This window comes from Phoca vitulina, unplaced genomic scaffold (assembly GCF_004348235.1).
Source record: "Phoca vitulina isolate PV1807 unplaced genomic scaffold, GSC_HSeal_1.0 scaffold10, whole genome shotgun sequence".
NCBI classification, from domain to species: domain Eukaryota; kingdom Metazoa; phylum Chordata; class Mammalia; order Carnivora; family Phocidae; genus Phoca; species Phoca vitulina.
The window spans coordinates 35142561-35168034 of record NW_022589713.1 but is presented as its reverse complement, the minus strand read 5'-3'; the positions used below and the strand labels follow the sequence as shown (position 1 = coordinate 35168034).

At 38.5% G+C, this 25474-nt stretch overlaps 1 protein-coding gene across 3 annotated transcripts in view; it reads right to left on the bottom strand.

Moving 5' to 3' along the window:
- The window catches only part of RARB (retinoic acid receptor beta), a 732098-nt gene that overhangs the window by 361145 nt on the left and 345479 nt on the right, over positions 1-25474 (bottom strand). For all 3 annotated transcript variants that reach the window (XM_032408806.1, XM_032408805.1, XM_032408807.1), the window contains one exon: positions 22258-22712. In XM_032408806.1, coding sequence (XP_032264697.1) covers positions 22258-22435 — 178 coding nt within the window. In that variant the 5' untranslated portion in view covers positions 22436-22712. The remainder of the gene's footprint in view (positions 1-22257; positions 22713-25474) is intronic.

The window sequence follows — 25474 nt, the reverse complement described above, 5'->3', positions numbered from 1 at the left end:
TGCTGTGTCTCTCTCTGTCAAATAAATAAATAAATAATCTTAAAAAAAAAAAATAAATAAATATGTGATCAGATTCACAAAATTTCTATATGTAATTGTAACTTAGGTTTATTTAGCACCCCTCCTTCTTTTTTTTCATTCTGGGAATGAAACTGTAATTTCACAATAAGTCAATGGTAAAATACAATTCACTGAATTGAAATTCACCATCAAGTTAAATTTTTAGTGCACCTTTGTTCCATAAAAAGCATTTTAAACTCAATGAACTTTATAAGGTGTTAAGAAAATGCTTGGAAATTCAGTAAAGATGAAGAGAACAGTAATAGGAGTGAAATTTGATAGATTTATCTGGAGTAAATGCAGAAACTGAGTATAATATGAGGGATAACCAAGCTAATGCCACAAGTCCTTTTTTTGAATCATATTAAGAAATATTACTTTAGCATGTTACTACAGAAACCTACCAACCAAATCCAATGATGTTAAAAATCTATTTCCATAGCCCATGAATAACTAGTATAAAGCTTTTTACAAATTATAGCATCAGAAATTGAGCATAGAAGATATTGCATATTTTTAAGTGACCTGATTTCAAGATTAAGGCCCCCATTGATAAGGAATTAATTAGTAGCTACGTAAGAGATAAATATCTACAGGTGAAACTGTTTGGAAAAGAAATTCTCCTATCAAGAACAACAGGGAGAACAGGCAACAGTTGTGTGATGTAATTTTAGTGGTACTACAAAGATCTTTTGTACCAAGAAATATCTCATCTTTGAAATACTGATGCTAAATATGCACTTTTCGAGTCACATTTTAATATTTCCAGGTAAAACTTGTGTTTCTGTTAAAATATCTATGGGATTTTTAAGATAGTTAATCTTATTAGTCAGTTGCCTATTAGTATAAATTAGTATACTTTTCCGCCACCCTCCTTCAAGCATGCCTGAATGAGAAGTCAGGAGAATCAGAAGAAGAAGAGAGTAACACCGAGTGTTCAAAGAGGTCCAGACCAGCGCAAACATTGGAACAATTTGATACTGGGGTTCACAGATATCAACAATACCGAGCAGTCTAATCTTAATACACAAATATCTTCCTTCAAATTGTATAGCTAATAATCATTTTACTAATTGGTTAATCACATAAATAATTTTAAATGTTGATATATTTTTTAAAGCTAAGTATATAGTATGTAAATGTCATATAAATACATAAAATGTACACATTGCCCATGTTTTATATATTCTCCATTTCCCTTTTTCCTTTCCCATCTGATCATTTCCTTTCTTACTCTGAAAAGCAATAATCTACCTATATAACTGAAAGAAAATTGTTAAAACATCTCCCTATAAAACATATCACAACAGCTGCTAGCAAGAGAATATATTCCAGAGTAGCAGGAACAGATAGGGCAACAAACACTAAAATGATGAACAATGAAATTTGATTATTTCTACTCTTTTTTATGACAAATTTATTCCTTAGAATGAAATGCTGACAAGCAATTACAATTGAGTTAATTGAAACATAAAGAACAATAAAAAGCACAATCAGATTGCAGTTTGATAGAGCAGAGAAGTGATTTCTGAACTTTTTAGGGTCTTAATGTTTTAATGTCCTTAACTTTTCACTCCAGTGCTAACAGATTTATTTTTTGCTTTAAAATTAATTTTTTTTTTTTTTTTTAGAGAGCGTGAGAGGGAGGAGGATCAGAGGGAGAAGCAGACTCCCTGCTGAGCAGGGAGCCCGATGCGGGACTCGATCCTGGGACTCCAGGATCATGACCTGAGCTGAAGGCAGTCGCTTAACCAACTGAGCCACCCAGGCGCCCTTAAAATTAATTTTTTAAAGACTTCTTTCTACACTGGAACAGTCTTTGTGGTATCTAAACACCCAAGGCAGGATGGTTTCCGTTCCACAAGAGATGAATTTTCTGTGGTTTAGGTAGAATGTAAAATCCTGGGTTTAGGGGAAGGTGGGATCACTGGAAGGCAGAGGGGAACAATTAAGCCAAAATGGTCAAAATCAAAAGGGGTGGGTTGATTGACCAAGGGCTCGAATGCTTTTCTATTGTGTGGAATGTTAGCTGGAGGCCCATCCCTGTAACTCAGTTTCCTTTTGCATATTGGATGACATGGTGAATGAAGCTTTACATGTTGCTTTTTCCATTTACATGGCCTGAAGCAAGATTTATCAGGAGCCCCTTTTTCGAATGGGTAAGTTTCATGAGGGACTGACCCTGTTTGATTCCCGTGTATATTCTAAGTGCCTTGAGGAGTGCCTGGTACACAGTCAGTGCTCAGCCAGTGTTTGTCTAATGGACCAGGCACCAAGTCAACCATCCGAGGTTCAGTAAGACCAGTTTACAGACACTTGTGTTTCTCAATGGAGGCTGCTTCTTTGATCAGAACAATTTTCTGTGTGTGGTACAGGATGGTCTGGTACAGTAAAGATGTTGAACACACTTGGCTGGCACCCATAAGTTGCCAATGGCAGCCCTCAGTCGTAAATGACAAGCCAAAAAATTCCTACACATCTCCAAACGCTTTTGGGGGACAGTTCTACCTCCAGTTATGAACCACAGATGGAAAATATAGATGGTAAAGGGAGTCACTAAATGCTGAATCATTAAAGAACATGATAGGTTCTCTACACGAAGCTTTTAAATCTTATTAGAGACATATTAAAAGGTCACATTGAGTGTCTATGTAATATTTTACTAAGTAAATTTATTTTATTTTCAGTATTTCTCTTCCATTAATCAGGGAGGATTGTTGAGACTTCTGAAGCCCAGATTCACTTTGCCCTATTTCTGCATAGAAGTGAGATATTCACTGAGTAGACCAGAACATGAAGTTTCAATTACTTCCAATAAAAAGTAAATTTTCAGCAATAATTACATCCTTTAGTCTACCTATAAATTCAGATTTATCATGGATTAATCCTCCTACTTACTTTCAAAAAAGGCCAAAATTAGACTGAAGTTGGTTGCCAGAGCAAAATTTTTGAATAAGCTATTTCATTCTTGAAAATCTATCCAAAGAAAATGATTTTTAAAAATGGACATAAGAAGGAGCACCTCGGTGGCTGACTGACTCTTGATTTCGGCTCTGGTCATGATCTTGGGGTTGTGGACCGAGCCCCTTGTCAGGCTCTGTGCTCAGCATGGAGTCGGCTTGAGATTCTCTCTCTCCCTCTGCCCCTCCCCCTGCTTGTGCGCACACATCCCTCCCATAAATAAAATCTTTAAAAAAAATGGACATAAGAAAAAACTTGGATGTGAAAGTTATTATTTTCTGCATTAGTAGAAAAAAATAGAAACCACTTAAATGTTAAAGAGTATATAATAATTTACCTCCACTCCATAGAATGTCATACAGAAACTAAGACAATAATTATGAAGCACATATTATAATAATAAAAGGAAAATTTCTGTAAAAAGAATTTTAAGTGCTTTATATAACATACATAAAACGAACTGAACTAAAACAGAAAACTGGTTGAACAGAGTGAACTGGATGAGAGAGAAAAATGTAATGCACAAGGGCAGGAAATCTGGAAAATGTTCACCATTAGTCCTATATTTAAAGTGAACTACACGGGACGCCTGGGTGGCTTAGTTGGTTAAGCATCTGCCTTCTGCTCAGGTCATGATCCCTGGGTCCTGGGATTGAGTCCACCATTGGGCTCCTTGCTCAGCGGGGAGCCTGCTTCTCCCTCTGCCGGCCGCTCTCCCTGCTTGTGGTCTCTCTGACAAATAAATAAATAAAATCTTAAAAAAAAAAAAAAGTGAACTACAAAAGTGACTCTAAGCCTTCCAGGAAGCAGTACCAAAAGGGAGATGTGATCATCAAATGAGTCTCCATGGGCATACAATGATTTTTTTTTCCTCACTAGAAACATGACTGTATGATTGAAAACAGAAAAGATGTCTGCCCTATAATGGCTCATAAAGACAACATTGTTGAATATAGCAAGCAATATCTTCAACAACATTCAATGGAGTAATAAGCAACAGCATGCGTTTGTAACAGAAAGAAAAATAGAACCATAATCAAAAATTGTCTTTGCTTCATGACTACAAATGATATAAAACCGTGTATGCCTATGGACCAAAACCAAACTAAAAGTGAGGAAAATATAGTTTAACTTTCTAGAGTTACACTTTAGATAAGATTATACTCTGATATATTCTGATGTCCCAATATTGGGACATTGATGAGCTATCTCTATTCAATAAACACATGCACTAAAATAAATTACAGGCTAGAGTATCTAATAATTAACATGAGAAAGTTATCCAAGTTGTAGTGGCTAATGTCTAACTATCTTCATTGTAAATTTAGTCCTTGAAAACACAGCTAACTCCCCAATATGGTTGACTAATAGTTTTAAAGCAATTGCATTCGTTTCTACCCATCAAAATTGTTTAAAAGGGTAGCAGGAAATCTGGAGAATAATCAGCTTATGAGGGGCCCCAGGAGGCTACAGCGCTTCCCTCTGTTTGATCTATAAATTATTCAACTATGAGAGGTTATTTAGTTGTATTGACAGAATGTTATCAAAAAGGTCTCTGACTCCTATCCTGATATTTACAGTCTCTGGGCAAAAAATACTACCTTTATGTCCTAGAAGAGCCAAAGATGAACAATTATGTAAATATTAGATTTTGAACACTCAAAGCTCTTAGTCATTGGTGCACTTCTGCAAAGCTGTTTAAATAAGCACGTCCAGACTCTGAATTATGTCAACACTCAGTCTCTTCCCCAAAAAGACTCCACATTCCCCGCCCCCTTCCTTGCCTGTGTTTACATTAAAAGAAAACCTATACATCAGCAAATTTACCACATTCCTTGACTTTGTAAGCGGAGACAACATGGGGAACTTTTTCCCTAAAGAGTTGTCATCAAAGCACACTACTGTGCCTTGTTACATTGGATTACAAATAATTTAATCTCCACTGAGAGCCTGTAATTTAGGAATGCAGAATTCCTGGTTGGGAAGGTACCATTTCAAGTCCTTGGGTAGATGGTATAAGCGGATTTAAAGTCTTCCACTGCCCAGCTTAGTTACTGTATGCAATCCAACAAAGTGGTTTAAAAAGCTCAATATGGATCTTTCCATTTATTCCCCCATGTGCTTTGGGACGAAAATTCACAGTCATCCATTTGGGGATTCTTTCCCTCACTCACCAAAATTAGTTAGACTCCCCCTGGTGAAAGACATCATCTGAAGTGTAGTTGGAGAAAATGTGGGACTCGCACTCAACAAGATGACAATTTCATGGGAGGGAAAAATGTTTAAACTGCTAACCACTTATAAGGTGGAGTAACAAAAATTCTTTATTAGAGATAGAACAACTCATGTGGTGAGGGTCCAGAGGAAGTAAAGATGAATTCGGAGGGGAACTTTCATTCAAAAGAGGAGAATATTCGAAGCACCAGCACCGTGAGTGACAGACAGAGTCTATGTGAGAAATAGGATCCCCCGGAGCTTTTCACATTTTCCCCTCCCACCCTTTGGACTAAATGTCCTCTTCCCACACAAGAAAAACATAAAAGTTGTGCTAGGGTCTTTAATAAATGCTAACCACCTCTCATGAGCTTTGTATTTACAGAATTCTTTTTGTCTTCTATGCACTTGAACACAGGGATAAAGAGAAGAGGAAGAAGATGGGCAAAGCCCCAACACAAATCCATGCAAACCAACCAGTTGTCTTCAGGGAATTAATGGATTCTGACTCGATTTATCACAAGTTTCTGAACCGGATGATTTTTTTTTTTTTTGATGGCACATCTGGCAACATCATAAAACCTCCAAGTCCCAAGTGATTAGACAGGAATTACTTTTGTAAATCATTTATGACTATTACTGATGTGAGCTCATTCTGAGCAGAAAGCGACAGAAGTAGCCAAGGACAAAGAAAAAAAAAATCTGGGGGTGGGGAGATCCTTTCTCTTCAAGATGCCTTTTAGAAAGAGCTGCCATTTATCATCTGAAACTAGAAAATTGCCATCATTAATAGATTGGAATTAATTAAGCATACCTCAAGGAATCACCCAGCAGTCTCTTTTTCATTTGCCTGTTAAAGAAACACATTCTTTAGTTGAGCAGTTGAAGGTTTCCATGAAAAAAATGTGGCACCCTGTGACCTCAGAGAGAACTTGCCAGTTAAATGTCTCCTGCCGGGCTCTGTAATGCAAGTCCACAATAGGATTAGGGAATACTTCATATTTCCCCCCAAATAAAAACAACATATTACTGCACATATCAGGACCTCAATGACCACACAAAAAAAAGGCTTCAATGTTTGGACACATAAAATGTCTCCTCCTGTCAGGGTTGAAAGTGTGCATCTGGGGGATGTGGCTGGGTGGGGAGGGCCAACGCGCATGGGAGTGTGTTCATAGACTATTCCTTCCAGTGGCCCAAGAAAATAAAACCAATGGAGGAAAATGCATCCTTGAATCCAGTTGCTTCTGCTGAGGTAGCTGTCCTTGCATGACAAAAGAGTCTTCGCTCTCGATATTATTATTTTCCATTTTTACTTTCTCTTCAAGTACTTCACATTCCTCCTCTTCTCACAAATCCCCGCCTCCTTATAAATATCCCACGCTGATGGACAAATCAGGCCTAACTGAAGCTCTACGCAGGGCACCTCCAAGCATTCTTTCACTCAGTCCTAATGCTGGCCCTACTTCCAGGCAGATAAAATTTGGGCCAGCAATGCCAAGAGGCCAGTCAGAGGGGAGATGATTTATCCAAAGGTCATACAGCTGGGTCACATGCAGGTTTTTCTGACTTCAAAGTCTATGCTTTTAAATGTGCTGCTCTACATTTTCCATGATCTGGTGCCCTTTGGCATGGATTCAAAATTGTTCTGTGAGGGAAAACCCTGTTCCTAGGGGTGGGGCAGGCCTTTGGCTCCTTGGTCCTTGTCAAGGGAGTATAACCTCAAATTCATGGCTTCTCAATGCTCACAAAAATCCTTGGCCGAGGAAAATAGTTTTTATAGAGAACTGCCTGAAGGCTATGAAGACCATTTATTTATCTTGACACTCTAATATTTATTTTTGGATTAAGTTCGGATTGTGAGAGAGCGATGTACCTGTAGACATTGTTTGGGATCCCCGCAGGGACCTGCTTTCCCTGACTGAGCTTTGGAATGATTAATTTGGCCTACACTGAGGGATGTTATTAAAAACACAAACACACATAAACAGGGTTGGATTTACTGTATCTTTGGGATGTGCTTCTCTAGATGGCTAGGTGACTTCATTTTATGAACCCTATCAACTATATGACTGTGGGGAGCCTCTTCTTGGGATAGGTTTTTAGGTCATCTGAGCAACGCTTATTATTTCCCTCATAGGATGCATTTTAATGCACTGGCCTCAAGTTGGTTTCAACCCATTTTCCTAATATTTATTTTCTCTTTCCCCAAATATACTTCTTTATAATTTTTAAAAGTTATACATATAATTTTTCTAAGTTATCATAAAATTTTTTCCCCAAATAAAATAGGATATAAATGAGTTAATTAAAACATATTCACCTATTTGTTGTGGGAAAAAAATGATATAACACATATAGTTCCTCATAGGTGGTAATTATGATTTTTATACATAGTAAGGCTAATAACATTTATAATCTATCTAGAGTCTATTAGCACAGAAGAGGCCTTGGGCATGGGTGGAGTACATGGATACCATATATTTCAAGAGCTGAGAGAATAAATTTCGTACTCTAAAATATTTCCTTGGAAATTCTACCCCTGCCGAGCCTCTACCACTTTGAAGTCAGGACCTTAGCTTAAAAGTTACTATTCCAAAATGCAAATGTCCCTCTGAAAGGTTAATTCCTTGGAAATGAAATGGACTCAGGCATGAACACCTTTAAGGGGACACCTCGAATACAAGGATACTGATGTAGGTAGGATACTTGTTTCAGTTAAATATAACTGAATTAACACAATGAAAAGTGTCCCTTCTTTCATTTTAGTTAACTCCACAAGCTATTATTTAATGCATTCATCCCCAAAACAGACATTTAGTGAGTGTCTACTATGGGCCAAGCACCAAGCAGTGAGGTGTTGAGGGTGCGCATGATCCCTGAATAAAGACAAGAAAGAACATTGTGGATAATCCCATGACCCAGAAATAAAAACTATGAATATGCTCCCCAGTCTCTGTCCTAAACCCAGAAAACACCCCCCTAAGTATACAATATATATCTGCTAAAATAAAGAATATTAAGTATTCTGAATACCTAATTCTTAATAGTTAAAACTTTTACTGTTCTATAAGTTCTGTAACTTGTGTTTTCCACTGAGCATTTTCATGTCAATATATTCGTTTCTCCATCAAAATTTTAAAGGTCTGCTTATTATTTTAATCAGTCATCTTTTATTAGCAAGGAAGGTTGTCTCTAGTTTTTTTTCTTTTTTTTTTAAATAAACAGGTCTGTGCTACTATCTGTTTTCCCAAGGACGCGAAAACATTTACTTCTCACAAATAAATTCACAGGAGCAAAAACGCAAAGCCATCAGTATGAATATTTTAAGGCCCTTGTCATTTACTGTAAAATTATTCCATAGAAAGGATGTATCAATTTTCATTCTCCCCATCAAGGCTGCCCTGAGCGTGCATTTCTCTGTAGCCTGAATGACAATGGGATCGTTCTTTTAAATCTTTGCCTTCTCCTAAGTGAGAAATAAAATCTTAATTTGCATTTTGCTTTTAAATTTGCATTTGTACAATTACTTTTAAGACTGAAATTAAAAAAAAAAAAATTTTCGCTGTCCATTTGCCTGTTTTTCCAGAATGTGAATTTTCAGTTTCAGGCTACTGCCATGTTTCTCTATTCTTCCTGTCTTCTGGTTCTAGCACATAAGAGATATAATCATAGTTTGTCTTTTTAATGTACACTTAATAACTATAAAAATAAACCTAACATGTGTGCATGTGGTATAAAACATACTAATAAATATTTAACAATTAGAACTCTATCACTTCTGCTGTGGGCACCCATGTGCTCCTTCTCTGTCCCATCCACTTATCTATTCTGTCTAACCTCTAGGAGATATCTAGTACCTTGAATTTGATCTTTATCATTCCCTTGACTTCTTAATGTACAGTTTCATTACATATATTTCTCTAAACAACACTTCTCTTGAATTTATAAAAAATATTACCATCCTATATATAGCCAAAAAACTTGTTCAACTCAACACTATGTTTCTATGATCTCTCCATGTTGTTGTCTATAACTTCATTTTCAGTGATGGGTATTACTGAATTTAGTGACTATGCCACCACTTATTTTTGCCTTCGTCTGTTCATAAATGTTTGGTTGGTATCTAATTTTTTTACAATTCACAAACAGTGCTATTTATGTTTCTTAAACATAAATACCATAAATTCCTGGTATTTATATTAGAGTTTTTCTAGGATACTTTACCTAGAAGACAAATTAATAGAAGGAAATCTGAATATTCAATTTTATAGGATAATGTGAGCCATTTCTAAGATGATGACATTAATTTAGACTCTCACCAGCAATATATCTCAGAGTATCTGTTGACTGACACTCTCTCCAACACTTGGTATTGTCACCACACTTAATTCGTGTAACTTGTATGCATGTGGTCTTAAATTATATTTCCTCAGTTACTACTGTGAAGTTGATATGGTATGTTTGAATTCTTTTTGAGTAGAATGAAATCTATTGTATATTTCTGGTTTGAATCATTTGTCTTTTTCTTCTGGTTGTACAAGTTCTTCACATATTCCTTATGTTCTGTCTTTGCCCATTGTGTTTGCAATGGGAGTGGTGGATTCCTGGTGTCAAGCCTTGTCTTTTTCTGTATATTCCATAATACTTCTCTGTTTGCCCAATACCAGACACATATCACTGCTTTCTGTCCTCAAAGCAGGGATCAAGAAATTGTGGCAAGTACTAAAGAACAGATTAACCTTTGCAGCAATATACATATACTTAACCCATTAGGGGAGTCAGAACTGAACAAAACAGTATTATCAATAGGGCTACATGCCTCCTTTGATTTATTTTGGCTTTGGTTCTGGAATAAGATTTTTTGTGGAAGAAGGAAGAAATCCCAAAATTGCCTATAGGAGGTCAGAACAACAGTCAAGGATGATGTGAAACCACTTCATGGTTGTTTCAGATGATGTTTCAGAGATTTCCATTAGAACTCATGGAAATCCCTAATCCCTGTTTTGTCAAATATTCCTTTAAGCCATTCTAATAAAAGAGGTTTACTAAGTGTGCTGAAAGGTAGTTTCTTTTTAACCATGTGGTCATCATTAAAGTGCAATTCACTTGTATGAAATGTCAAGACAACTTTTTTCTTTAAGTATCTTTCTTTGGATTGGCCAACTTCACAACCATTAAACAATATTAGAGTAGCTTGGTATTAATAGAAGCAAAACCATAATGCTTGAGAAATGTACATTATTATACACATCGCTAAAATTCAATCAAGCATTATTAGAGATGGTTTATAGAGACAAAGTGACCTGCAGAGCCCGCAGGCCTTGAAAGGACAGGAAGGTTCAGCTCTTGCCTAAGTTCTCCGCCTCTGAGAGGAGCTCGTCTGTGAAAGAGAACCTCGAATACACGTGTATTTCCTGGATGTGGCCTCTTTGTGATCAATAAAAAATTATTCAGCAGGCCACAGTTACTCATGAAAGAGAGTCCTTTCGAATACCCAAGTGTAAGATCACTTCCTGGCGAATTCTGGCTTAAAGGAAAATCTTGGCAGGGTACAAACTCTGGGAAGTGAAAACTTCCATATGCCTAATACAGACTTCTAAGAAATATGAGAAAGTACCCGTGCGTGGAGAACCTTTACATTTTGGAAGTGAGTGTGAGAATGTCAGTCCTATGACAACATCGGGGTTTGCTTCTGAGCGGCCAGATTCTGAGCGCAGAGCACAGGTAACAACAAGGACTGCTACTATTAATATGCTTTTTACTCTGTTATCAACAGCATAAGCACCGGTAGCAGGACAGCATTGGTAGACACTTACATGCATCAACTAATGGCCATCTCATCATGACCCCTTGAAGGTACCCTTATTGCCCTCATTTCACAGGTGAGGAAACTGAAGTACACAGAGGCTAAAAAACTATGTTCAAAGACCCAGCTTGGGGGCTGAAAATAGCAACCTGTCTTGCCCCATTTTTAGACACCCCCCCCCCAAATTATCTCCATGAACATCATTTTTGGTTCAACAGGATGAACCTCTCCTAATTAGTATGGTTATCTTTGCCTGTAAGCTCCCCGAGGTTAAGGGGAACATGGGAGTAGTACCTCTTAATAGCATGACATTTTGCAACTCACCACAAAATAATGGCTACATAATTTACTGCTGTCATTAGTGCCCACAGGATCACAGATGACCCCTGTCCTTCATTCCAGAACTCCCTAGAAATTTCGTTTCATCCAAATATTTGCAAAACTTATGGGCATTTGGCAAAATATCTCAACACTAAATCAACAATACGCACTCTCCTTGGGAAGGGGTCATTTTCATCAACACAATGGCTTTCTGAGATTTTTAACAAACTGAACAAAAAGGAACCCTATATATGCAGATTTTCATATTATTAAATTTATCTTATTATAGAGGAAGTCAGTGGCCCAGGCACCCACTTTACAAAAGGCAAAGTTAACCAGGGAAGGGTTTCATGAGGCCCAGAATCCTGAAGCTTATATGTGGTACAATCTTAGGTGGCTTCCAAAATATTTTAAAAGGCTTTTGGCTATAAGTAACTAAAAAACCCCAGATATGGAGAATTAATGGGGGTAGATGTAAAGACCAGGCCACAGAAAGAACTAACATAAGACAAAACTAGGTCTAAGTATAAAAGAGAAGAGCACAGGATTGAAGGAAGAGTGCCAGAGTGCCCAGGGCTGCTGGATGAACCAATAACATGATGTTTGAGATAATGAACAACCAATAATTATAATAAGATCACTGCCACCAACAAACCCTCAGTGACTGCAACTTGAAATATGAATTTGTAATATGAATGACTCTTCTGGAGGATTCCACAGGTTCCAATATTATAGTGATGAGTAACCCTGTAGAGTCATGAGGCAAAGTGTTTAAAATTAAGAGCAAAACAGATTAAAGAAGACATGTGAAGGTCAAGAAAGGGGGTAGAAATTTAGCATCCAAGGATAGGACCAAAATAAAGCTGGAGGAATAGAGACATATTCATTTAAAAAAAAAAAATTTGTGGGGTGGCTGGGTGGCTCAGTTGTTAAGCGTCTGCCTTCGGCTCAGGTCATGATCCCAGGGTCCTGGGATCAAGCCCCGCATCGGGCTCCCTGCTCGGCAGGAAGCCTGCTTCTCCCTCTCCCACTTCCCCTGTTCCCTCTCTCGCTGTGTCTCTGTCAAATAAATAAATAAAATCTTAAAAAAAAAAATTGTGACCATTGTGATTCATGATCATGGACTTACAGCTACCAGAATCAAGGGATATTGGCTATGAAGGAAAAAAAAACAACAACAAACCACTATCCTGAAATATTATTCATTAGTCCAAGCCAAAGCAGCCACATAATGCAGAAAAAGTCAATCATTGTGAGCATAAAATTATGAGAAAATAGCTAAATTACTAGATACTTTCAGAGGGGGGAAAGATCGAAACCAGTGTTTTCCTTCTTCAATGGCAGGAAGGTAGAGTTTCAAATTAGAGTCCTTATTAGTTTCCTAGGACTGCTATGACAAAGTACCACAAATAGCTCTGGATATCAGAAGTCCCAAACCAAGGTGCAGGCAGGCTTGCTTCCTTCTAAGGACTGTGGTGGAAAATCTGTTCCACGCCACTCCCCCAGTTTCTGCTCATTTGCTGGCAATCTTTAGCATTCCTTGTCTTGTGGAAGCGTAACTCCCGCCTTTACAGGGCACTCTCCCTTTATCTCTGTTTTTGTGTCCAAATTTCCCCTTTTCATAAGGGCACAGTCATATTGGATCAGGCCCTACCCTAATGACTTCATCTTAACTTGATCATCTGAGATTCTATGTCTAAGTAAAGTTACATTCATGCATACTGGAGGTTAAGACTTCAACATCTTTTGGGATATGCAAATTCAATCTATAACAGTTCTGTAAGTTTGTCTTGATAAATCCTAAAATGATGTATCATTGGAAGTAGAATCTTTTTAATTCAAGTATAATGAATACAGTGTTACATTAGTTTTATGTGTACAGAATAATGATTATATAACACAATATAATGATTTGAAAATTCTGTATATTACTCTGTGCTCATCACAATAAGTGTATTCTTAACCCCATTCACCTTTTTCATCCATCCCACCCACTTTCTAACAACCACTAGTTTGTTCTCTATATTTAGGAGTCTGTTTTTTGGTCTTTTTTGTTTGTTTGTTTTTTAAATTCCACATGAGTGAAATCATGATATCTGTCTTTCTCTGATTTATTTCAGTTAGTGTTATACTCTCTAGATCTATTCATTTTGTTGCTAATGACAAGATGTCATTCTTTTTTATGGCTGAATAATAGTCCTCTGTGTGTGTGTGTGTGTGTGTGTGTGTGTGTGTGTGAGAGAGAGAGAGAGAGAGAGAGAGAGAGTGCACATGCATATGCACTACATCTTTATCCATTCATGTATAGGTGGACACTGGGTTGCTTCCATATCTTGGCTATTGTAAATAATGCTGCAATAAACACAGCGGTGCATATATCTTTCCAAATTAGTGTTTTCATTTCCTTTGATAAGCACCCAGTAGTAGAATTACTGGATAATAGTGTAATTCTATTTTTATTTTTTGTGAGGAACCTCCACACTGTTTTCCACAGTGTGGCTGCACCAGTTTGCATTCCCACCAACACTGCACAAGGATTTCTTTTTCTCCACATCCTCGCTGATCCTTGTTATTTCTTGTGTTTTTTACTTTAGCCATTCTGACAGGTGTGAGGTGATAGTTCATTGTTGTTTTGATTTGCATTTCCCTGATGATGAGTGATGTCAAGCATTTTCTGGAGGTAGACTCTGACATGACATACAAGTAAGAACCGATTACTCCGATAAATTTACCCAGCAAACCATCAGAGACACTCTAAGGTGCCCACTCCAATATCTAACATGTATGTGTCAAATAAATATTGGAAGAGTAAATTCACGAATAAAAATACATTTGATTCCCTTTTGTATACCTTGGAGACACTGTTTACACATCAAGAAATCGGGCAAGGACTGGATGGTTCTTTGCCAACACCATATGCCTTCCAAGATGGGGAACATGAAACACTTTCCTATTGTCCACAGGTCTTCTGTATATGGCTTTTCCCAGTGCCATGCCACTGCCCCATGCCCGACATAATCATCAGATTTGGTTTTACAAAGATTTCTCTGTCCATATCCCTTATAAACTTCCTTTCAACAGCTAGAACATACACGTTCTAAGTGGCTTAGCTGGCCCTATTCATTATTCTTCACTCACTCATTCATGTATTCATCCATCCATCCATCCACTCATTCCAGCAATCTTCAAGATATTGAATGTACTGCTTCTTTTAGTAACATATTTTATAACATCTGCTTTACTATCTCAAAATGAAAGTCATAGATAATATAGCCTACCTACACATATAATTTCAAAGAAATCAATATATGGCCCTGATTGCAATATCAAGGATGAATTCAAAGAAAGTAACTTAAAATAAAATAATAGTTATTTCAATGTACAAATGCTCAGGCATAAAGAAGCAGTAAGATCCTTGCCCCCACATGCAGAATTACAGTGAATATTTTACCTACAAATGCAGATTTATAAAAACATGTGGTATTGGTAAGTCAATTATGAAGCATACCCTGTCATCAGTGACATGATTATCTGAAATTGTAAATGACTCTTAGAAACATTCCAAACAAAATAAAGATCTGCCTACTCTCCATCTACACAGCAATTATAGTTCTAAATAATTCACGGTAAAATAAAAGCACATAATATTTTGCATTTATATGTAAAATGGAGTTATGGGTAAATTCAGTTGATTATAATTTATTTTGGAGGAGTGTTCTTAACATGAATGTCTGGTGGGACAGTGGGAAGGCAATGAGATTATGAAGTAATTCTTTATTATTTGCAACTATGGTGCACAGTGCAAGACATTCAGCCTCCTAGCCCCCGCCCCCTAAATGCCTAGAGTGCTGCCAATCAATGTGACATCCAAAAGCATATCTGCAAATTGTCAAAATCCCCCATCAGCAAGAACCATTGATTTGGTCATTCTACCGACCTTAAATGAGTTTCCACTGTATGCCAGGCATCAGGAGAACGGATGAGTAGAGGAGGGAAAGCTAGGAAAACAACCAAAGACAGCAGAACAGGACATGTATAGTAAACTAACATATGCACAGCGGGTACATGGTGGGGAGGGGGTGTTGCAAGCTTTATAAAATCAAGGCCTTAAAGAGTAGAGAACAATCAGAGTTTTAGATCCAAATGATTTTAGGTGATTATGATTTCCCCAAAGGAGTGCAAGATCCTTAAAGAAAAATGGAGTGTTTTAAAAACCTTTGCACCACCTCAACATCCACAACTAACATGGACGTGTGAGAAGATGACTGGTCAGAGCAAGAAGAATTGAAACTCAGTCCCATCATTTTTGTCTGAGCAACCTTAGGAAAGTTGGTTATCTCAGTCTTCCTCTATTTCTCTTTTCCAGATGGTAGATAGAGGTGATGTAGGTAGCACACTAATGACAGCTCTTTTCATTCTTATTCTCATGGCAAAGTAAAAAAAGCAAGAGTGCTGATAGTACCACTGGCCATTGGTTGGTCTGGTGGCGTCAAGTTCTTGGTGGTGGCGTGGAGATCACATAGCAGTGTCAATGTCTTTCTCCTGTCTCTTTTCCTCCTTTCTTCTTTCCTTTTTTCCTTCCTTCCTACACTCCTTCTACCCTTCTTCTCTCCCTCCCCCTCCCTCTCTCTCTCTCTCTCTCTCTCTCTCTGAAAACCCTTCAAATGTTGGAGGGAGTCAAAATAGAAAATAGAGATATAAGATAGAATAGAGGGCTGTATCACTTTGATGACACAGCATAAATCACCAGAGCTTCCGTGGTACTGCTTGAGACACATCCTGAAGATGGCCCAGAGGGCAGCCATCTGGTGACAATTTTACCTGTCCTCGCATTCATCTACCTTGTATGGAGGTTAATCTCCTATCACTCAAGGTTATATGAATGAGTTTTTCATCATTAGGACCAAAATAGTTCATCTGAATTGTACAGGAGCTGCAGATTGATGAATTCATCAAGACAGAAATTTGGAACACATGGAAAGTCTCATATCTCATAGCCAACTCAGAGCTATTATGGTGATTCTAATTTCAGAGGTTCAATCTTCCTAAGGTCGAAAATGCTCTTTTAAAATGTCTCTGTTTAACTATCTGATAAAGAGAATATCAAAAGGAATCTAATATTAAGTCTAAACCACAAATCTCTCTCTTTTCTCCTTTTTTTTTTTTAATATTCTTTCATTCATGCTCTCCCTAGGAATAATCATTGGCAGAAGTAAGTCAGAGGAAAATCCATTCCTGTTTTATAATCGCCTCTGTAGACTGAAAGCCTATTTCTATTCAAGAACGCACTTCCAGAGTTGAGATTCTCCTTTGGGCATTGTAGTTAATTTGATGAAATTGAACAATAATCTTTCTGTTTCTAACTCATATTCACATATTCTTGATCCCTTTGGGGTAAAGTTCAACAAACAGAATGAACCCAGCTCCTCATTAGAACTATTCAAAGGATTACGTGTACTCGACCAGAGTCTGGGGAAATTGTAAAGACATCAAAAAAAAAGACACAAAGATTCCTTTATTATTGGGGAAGAGAGGTGCTGCCTTCAAGTAATCAATACCTGTCCGCCTTTAAGGGAAAGACTCTTGCATAGTGCATCTGTGGCCGTAGGCCTCTGCAAGACCACCGAAAGTGTTCGATCATGCCAAAAACATAAACTTTTTCTAAAACATTCAAGTAAAAGTCTTTGACCTCCCTAAGCCTCAGCAATTCAGAGATACTCAATGACCAAAGGCAGATAAAATGAGCAAAATTGTTAGACTCAGTTTACTCAAATTCCTAACAAGTTTCTTTAACTTACTTTTATCTGGCTTAAAAAAAAGTGAAGAATACATGCATGTGGACCATACTATTATATTTGGCATTCACTAAATCCCAGCAACATACTAAGCCCCAGACATCTTAAAACTAGAGATGATCCCTGTCCAGTGGGGTCATTGCGTATGCTTAAGGACAAATATAACTTACAGCAGAAAGAAGAAAAGGTTACAGGGCAAAGGGTGCTGGATAATAGCAATTAACCAGTTGGTTTTAGTTACCATTATTCTGCACAAATTCAAAACATGATCAACACCTATGGGCCAGTTGTCTTTAACAAGCAATATGGAATTCCAATCTAGCCACACACTCTGCTTTAGACAAGCTGCAAGAACATGGCTTCTCTTAGCTTAAGACGAGATATAGAAATAATACCCCATTTATGTCCTGTCATTGGTAACTCTGAGACTCACAGTCTGTCTCTGCAAAAGGCTGGGTTTTTTATTTTTTTAAGTGAATACCCTATTTTGTGATTTTGACAGGAGAGCACTTTCTGATCATTAAAGAAGCAGGGAAAAGAACTCTCATTTTAAGATTGTGGAGTTAAACGGAGATCATTTTGAGAGAGTCTCTGAAGCCAACACTGTTAATAATATTTTCCAGCTTACAACAACCTATAAAAAAGCACATGTGTGGCAATAAAACAGAACAAGCAGCCATGAAAGGAACATAAAGAGAGACAGACGGACAGTTGTCCAATTTTCACAGAGAGCTCTGGAACATTAAATTTTGAGCGCTCCCTGGCATAGTATATCAGGCTTTCCTCCTGTTGGGAGTCATGCTTGCCTGGAGATGACAGGATCTCTGCCTGTGGGACAGAGCTGAGCAGAGGCATCCACAGTGACTTCCTGACAATGGGGCCCACCCTCAATTCCTCATGTGGATGAAAACCGATAGCTGCTTCCACAGTAGTGGGTGGAACTAAAGAGCTTGTGAATTCCTTTAAACGTCCTTCATCTCCAAAGACTCCCGGAAGCATCATGGGAAAGAGATAGCCATGGAGGAGTTGTGGGATTATTTGAAGGGTTAAGCTGGCCTCTTTACCCAACACACTGGGAAAGACGTCCACTTAGCGGCCCCAAGATTTGGCCTTGAAATCTGGTGCCAACATTAACCAGCTGTGTTAGCTCTTTACTTTTTCTAAGCCTCACAGTCTTCATCTGCAAAATGGGACTGTCGCTAATGGCCTGGAAGCGGTATCAGGAAGCTATTAAAAAAGGATTAAGAATGGTATACATTAAATGCTTGGTGGATTATACAGTGGTGCTCAATACACGCTAGTTTTTCTTATTACTTATCTTCACTCCCTCTTTTCTTATATGGCTCCAGATTTCTAACCTCATAGAGAGCTCCACAATGTAAAGATTTAAGTCAGAATACAAAGACAAGGCCATGAACACAAAGAATATGTTTTAAGTCCACTTCTTCCCTGCAAATATTTATTTTCCTTTACGTTAGAAAGTTCTGGAGAGCAGAATTTCTGAAAAGTTGGCCACATCTTTCCCTCAGAATTGTGAGTGGTCAAAAATGGTCAGACCAATGGCCAAGTGCTCCATGCTGCAGAACTGGGTCCACCAGCAGCACTCATCAAGGAAAGATGGGCTGTTTGGCTGCAAAGGGCATGAGGACCAGGAGAAAATCAGAACTGTGACATATAGAATCCTCACCTGTCACAGGCCCTGGAGATTATCTGAATGTACCCCTTTCTAGTAACAACTTTTCGTCCAAATTCATACACCACTTTTATCCTTAAAATATTTGAATACTATTACTCTAAAAGACTATTCTTTTCATAAAAATAGTTTATAGTTGATGGAAGAAAAATTCAGAGAGGTTAAATGACCGTAAATGAGATAGTAGGTCAAGGACATTTTTGTATGTGGGAATGGGGACATGCGTACTATAGGAAAGAAGAGGTAAATGTACAGAGTTCAGGTTTTGGGCCTGGAAAAGAGGCTGACCAGAGAATCAGAAGTGAATGGTGGGAAGTGTCAGGAAGGGGAGTAATATCAGTAGCTGCTATGGAAATTGTTCTCACTAGATTTTGAGGTAGAAGGTTCTTGGGTTTATAATTCCATGGTGCTGAAAGAACCTTGTTAGAGGGGTAGGAGAATTTATTCTTTCTGGCTGAGCTGCAGAATCTGGATGTGTAAAGATTATGAAAGCAACATCGGCAAATCCCATAGTCCAATAACATGACCCTCTTTATGGAGTCATTCCCCAACACGCATTCCAGGTTAGCTGGTTTTTCCACCCAAGCATGTGTTTTGCTAGTTATTGAGATTTTATAGAATTCGGCTACCTCCCTAAGTAACCTCAATGCATGAATAAAACTTGACGTTTAATTTTAGCCAAGAGAAAGTCTGCATTTAACTTTTAAGACCTTACCCTTCTTCCTGGTCTTTCTAAACCTCAGGCGGTAACAAAGACAAAGATAACTCCCCGTTCAAGGGCCAACTAACAGACTGCACATTAACAGTGGCTTCTTTTAATGATTTTCATCTGAGAGGCTTCCATGTGCTTTGTCTGTAGCAAGAAATAATAAAATAAGATATAAGTTAGCCAATTTTGATGTTTCCAGCCTGAACTTTTGGTACCTCGTCCTTTTTCTGCCACTTCTCCAGCCACCTTTCAATGTATAGTTTACTCAACATCCTCTCCCCAAGGCCCTCAAAAAAACCTATAATCATTTTTCCTCCCTCTCCTGAACTGTGAAACCTCTCTTTCTAAATGTTGAATCATATAAAATTGCCAATATTGGACCAATTCTGATCTAGAAAAATGGCAATTGCATTATGGTTCAACCTGGTAGTGATGGCATCTTGTGCTTTATTAGTAACTCTGAAATGAGAAAAGTAGACTTGTATTTAGAGATGAAAGGAGCCTTAGATATGATCTAGCCCAGCTCAGTCAGGTACAGGCCTAACCACTGATGAGAAGATCAAACATCGCCAGTTAGAGAACGGAGCCGGCTTACATTTGGGATGACTTGACTCCTATCCCAATGTTCTTATCTCCATGGCATGGGTCAGAAATTTTTTCTGTAAAGGGCAAGATAGTAAATACTTTAGGATCTGTGGGCTATCTGGTGTCTAACACGGTAGCATGAAAGTAGCCATAGGCAATATGTAAACAAATGAGTGTGGCTCTGTTCCAATAAAACTTTATTTATAAAAACAGATGGCAGGCTGGATTTGGCCCACAAGCTGTAGTTTGCCAAGCACTGCTCTATAGAATTCTTAGATCTAAAAATATCTGCAAGCAGATGGGTGAGGGATTTGTATATTGAAACTGTGTTCAAGTGTTCATGGATGCTAATTCAGCATAAATATCTTACTACCCTCTGTATGTCCCTTAAAATAAGTACACAAAGTAGCCCAAAGTTGCTGGGACCTCGGGGCTACAGCTGCCTGAGGGTTTGCCATCTGCAAGATTATATCACTCAGGATGGGAATAAAATTGCCTTAATTCCTTAGCTACATCTACAAAATATACTTGTGATCTGAGGAAAAAAATATATTAGAATGTGCTACGCATCAGGCTCGCTGACCTATGGAATTAGATCCAGGCACTCCTGGGTGAAATTTTAATAGCTTTAACAATCATGTAGTCAGACTGCTTCATGTGTTAGCTGAAAGTCACTTCATTTTATCATTTGCATGTTGGGTGAACAGGGTTTGCATTGGCACTTGGGTCAGCCAGGTATTTTGAATACAGGCACTTTTTCTATTTCTCCTGACAGCCAAGAAACTACTTTGGCTATATCTACTTTCCATTTGAACTTGAGAAGCATGGGAGAATGTTATTAAGCAATTTCAAAGACTTTATTGGTCACACATTCTGGTCAGAAATCCAAAACACAGAAGGGAAGAATTATGATCAGGTCATACCAGGAAGGAAAACCAGTCAGTATAGATCAGGCATGATAGTAACTGTGATTGCAATCAACATCCCTGTAGGAAAGTTCTGTCCATCCCTCCGTCCATCTGTCTCTCCATCCAACCATCTACCCAAACACCCAGATATCTAAACAGCCTACTATTTCTGAAGGCACAATACCATTTGCTGAGGAATCCCAGTTAGGTGGAGCAAGATTATCTCCTAGTGAGCTAAAAGTGTAGTAGAAGGAAGAAGTGAAGACACAAAGACCACAGTAAGAAAACAATTAAGGCAATACGTCAAGAGAAAAAATTTTTTAAGTACCAAGCCAATTCTTGGAGGAACTCCTTGAAGACCAGTAAACTTTGAAAGAATTACCAGGTAGAGCTCTCAAGAGCTACTGCTGAGCTGTGAGAGAGCCTGGAGAAGGTGCGCTGGCCCCCTGATGCCGCTTGGTGCATATTCAACGCCCCTGATGTGCTTTTTCATTCCAGGTGCCAAACCTGCCAAACTATTTCTCAAAGGCGGGAGAGCTCCCTGGCTAACCACGGCTTGTCCCTAAACAGGCAGAACTTAAAAAAAAAAATCACATAATATGGATGCTTTCTACAAGTCAGTCAGATCAGTTTTGAAGAATTCTGACTACTTTTATTTTATAGTACTTTATACCCAACATTCTAGAGAAGATCAGAGGTAAGAAGCAGCTTAGTACAGAATCAAAAGTGAACAAAGACACTCAAAAAAGCTTATGTGATATGAATTAAATAATTAAAGATACTACCTATACCCAGGAGAGAAGTTAGAGATTCAAAGAAGACCTCACAACCAAAATTGATGTTAAATCCAGCATTATCATTACTAATTCTTATGGTATCATCTTCTAATCCACTGTTCACATTATTTATCAAGTGGTCAATTTCTTCAAGAATGTTGGTCATATCCACTAATTACTCTTTACATTTACATTTTATGAAATAGGGCAAAATACAACATAGTTTCGAATGGACCAAATTCTAAAACGCACCATTTATCACATTTCAAATGATATTTCTGCAATAGAACTAAAAGTATAATCCCAGACCAAGAGAAACCAAAACCCAGCAAAATGAAAACTCACCTTGGATGTGAACCCTCCTGTTCTCTCACGTCCCTTAAGCCAACCAACCGAGAGAAAAGAGCAAATTGCAGCGGTACTTACTTGCAGGTGATGGGGTACTGCATCCACTTGGAGGAGGGTGGCCATGCAGGCCATGGAGGGGAGGCAGGGAAAGTCCTCCGATGACTGGTGGAAAGAGTAATGGGTAGGGCGCGGCTGGATAGTGAGTCATGTGTCCATTCACTGCGGGGACAGGACATGCGTGGCTACTGGTGGTCATGTTTCAGGCCTCACACGATGAAAGGTGCTCTGGGGCGGGAACACATCACTTCAGGTCTTGAACCAAAGCGAGGGAGGTAAACTCAGGGCCAGGGTTGAGTCTGAGCTGTCTTCTGGGCGAAAGGCAAAACAGTTCAACGTATGAGCTTGCTTCTTCCCAGCATGTTTTCTCTGCCTCTCATTCTGCTGTGTTGATTACAGGAAGGATGCCTTTTTGCTCAGCTTCTCAGTTTAAGGCTGGGAAATGCTATCACTTTAAAGATCCGGAGCTGCTAATTCTGTAAGAAAAAAATAAATAAATTTCATAAGTCAAAAATATTTTCTTCTTTATCAGGTTATATGAAAAATCTCAGATATTAATCTAGGTCTCCTAATTCCCTGCTGTTCCCTTATATTCACTACCTTTATTTTCTTAAATTCTTATATTCTAATATAGAATAAAACTTATATACAATTTCAAAGTAGCCCTGACTATCCAAAATTAAATATCAAAGTAGCCCTTACTATCCAATATTAAATAGCCCACTCTGGGGTAATCTTTCTTGATATTCCTCACCCTGCTTAAGTTTTCTCTATGGCACTTAAGTTTTTGTGAGTGTTTTCGTCTGCCTCCACCATTAGAATGTACTCACCAGGAGGGCAGAGTTTTTCTGTTTTGTGAACCACTCTGTTTTAAGCTCCTATAAGGGTACCAGGTAGGCCACAGACAATAAATATTTGTTGAATGAATGAATGTTTTTTCTTGCTTCTTTTAGAGAAATTGATTGTTTTATGTTGTCCTAACCTAGGTGCTTCCAAGACGTTACATATTTTATATGAACAAATTCGGGATTTCAACCCAGCCCCCTTTTGGAAAGAGATACCCAACAAGATAAATATAACTGTAGGAGAAAACTGTATCCTAATGAAAGGTAAGAGACATAGCCAAAGATCAGTGAAATATTTTATATCTGTTTCTTATTGTTGACAGTATATACATTTCTTGTAAGAATACCATCTGTTGAGCCATACAACTGCTTCGTCTATCTGCTCGATCATCTACCCATCAATCGAATCCTAACTTAACTATTATACGCCCGGTGCTGATGTGGTCACTACAGATATGCAATGTGAAATGATGCTAATGTGACTCCTTGCATCACGGAGTGTCTAGTTTTAACAGCTCCTAACTGAAACCACATTGTTAGAGAGGGGTAAATTGCTCTGCCCCAACAAAGGACATGCAAGGAATGCTTAGCACCTAGGACTCCTTGAGACTGGGAATGGAAGAAGCCTGAAGTTGATTCTAGAGTGGGCTGACTGTAGACTTCACAGGCTCATTTTGGCCCCGATGACCAATACTCAGTGAAAGTCCCCAACTCTGGACTCCACTGAAGGGAAGCCCTGAATGTAAACCCACGGGACACAAAACAAGAACAATATCACAGGGCCAGCACAGTGTCATTGTCAAGAGCATGATTCTAGAGCCAGACCACCTAGGTTCACATCATGGCCCCACCCCACAGACAGTTATCTTACTTCTCAATATAGCAGTTATTATAATAAAATGAGGATAATAACAGAATTTACTTCAGAGGGCAGTTGTGAGGAGTAAGGGAGGAAATGAGGTAACATGAAGAGAAGCTGAGTGCCCGGTGCCAAGTCAACCCCGGGTCAAAGTTTGCTATTCACATATGCGTTGTCTCACCAAATGATATGCTTCTGAGAACAAGCTCACTGGAGTAGACAAGAGGCTCTGGGGTCAGGGCAGGGAGGAAATCACAGCATAGTCGTCTGAGGAAAATACTAGAACTAAAACTTTTGTCACAGAAGCAGCACAGGTGGGACCCAGGTACAGCTGAGAACAAAGACTCATTAAGGCTTACTGATTTCTCAGTTTGTGAAGTTAGCCAGTTTGATTCCCAACCCTAGAATTTTCTAATCCATAATAACTTCTTTTGTTTACTCTGTGTCAGGCACTTCACTTACGAGCTCTAAGCTCTAGCCCTTACAGCTGTCCCGTAAGGCAATTATTCTCCTCATTTTCCAGGTGAGAAAACAGAGTCTCAGGGAGTTTAAACGACTTAGCCTGCAATGTCACAGAGTCAGCCTGTGGCTTAGTCAGAATCTGAACCTAGATCTGGCTGGTTCTTCCGTCTCTCTGCTTTCCCCTGTACCATGCTGTGCCTTTATGTCACTGAGTGCCTGACGCGTCCTCGCTGTACCCTACAGGAAAAAGTCCACAAGCTGTTGTGATGTGAGCGGCTGTCCTCACTTAGATGACATTCTCCCCAGGGCCTTGAGTCCCTGGCCTATTAATATTACAAACGAACGTCATCCACAGTGAGACCATATGGTCCCAGGTGCCCCAGAACTCCACTGTCCCTTACAAAGGAGACCGTATTCCCTGTTGGCTTATGTAACACACTTACCCCCCACCAAAGTGAGGCCCCTCCCCAAATATCGATGTCCTTTTCACACTTTCAAACCACAACTTGTTTCTCTGATGAAAATAAAGTAAATGGACTATGAGAGGTGAATGTTTTCCCTGCTTTCTCTTCTAAAAAATCACATACCATCTAATATATTTAACACTTTCATTTTGTAGTTTGTAGCAAATTAATTAGAAAATAAACAGTACCATTTAGTATTTGCTGCATTTCCACTCAATTTGATTTTTAAATCACACACACAAAGCCCAGCATTGTTAAAAATGGTCTTTTCTATCTCCATTAGACAAACTACCTCATTAACTGGTAGAGCTGACAGTTCAGCAAACCCACCCCCGCAGGGCACAATTCTTATAGTTTTAAAGCTGTTTGTTTGTTTTTACCAACCAGGGACTATTTCTACTCTCAATAATCCTTCATTTCTCTTTGCTTTCAAACACTGCAGATTTTCAGCATCCTGCCTGCCGACTGAAAAGTCTGGTATCATGCCTAGGATCTTTAAGAAAAAAAAAAAGAAGAAGAAGAAAGAAAGAAAGAAAGAAAAGAAAGATAAAAAAGAAAACTTAAACTGATAATAGGGCAAAAGGGAAAAAAGAATCGGTGTGTTGGGA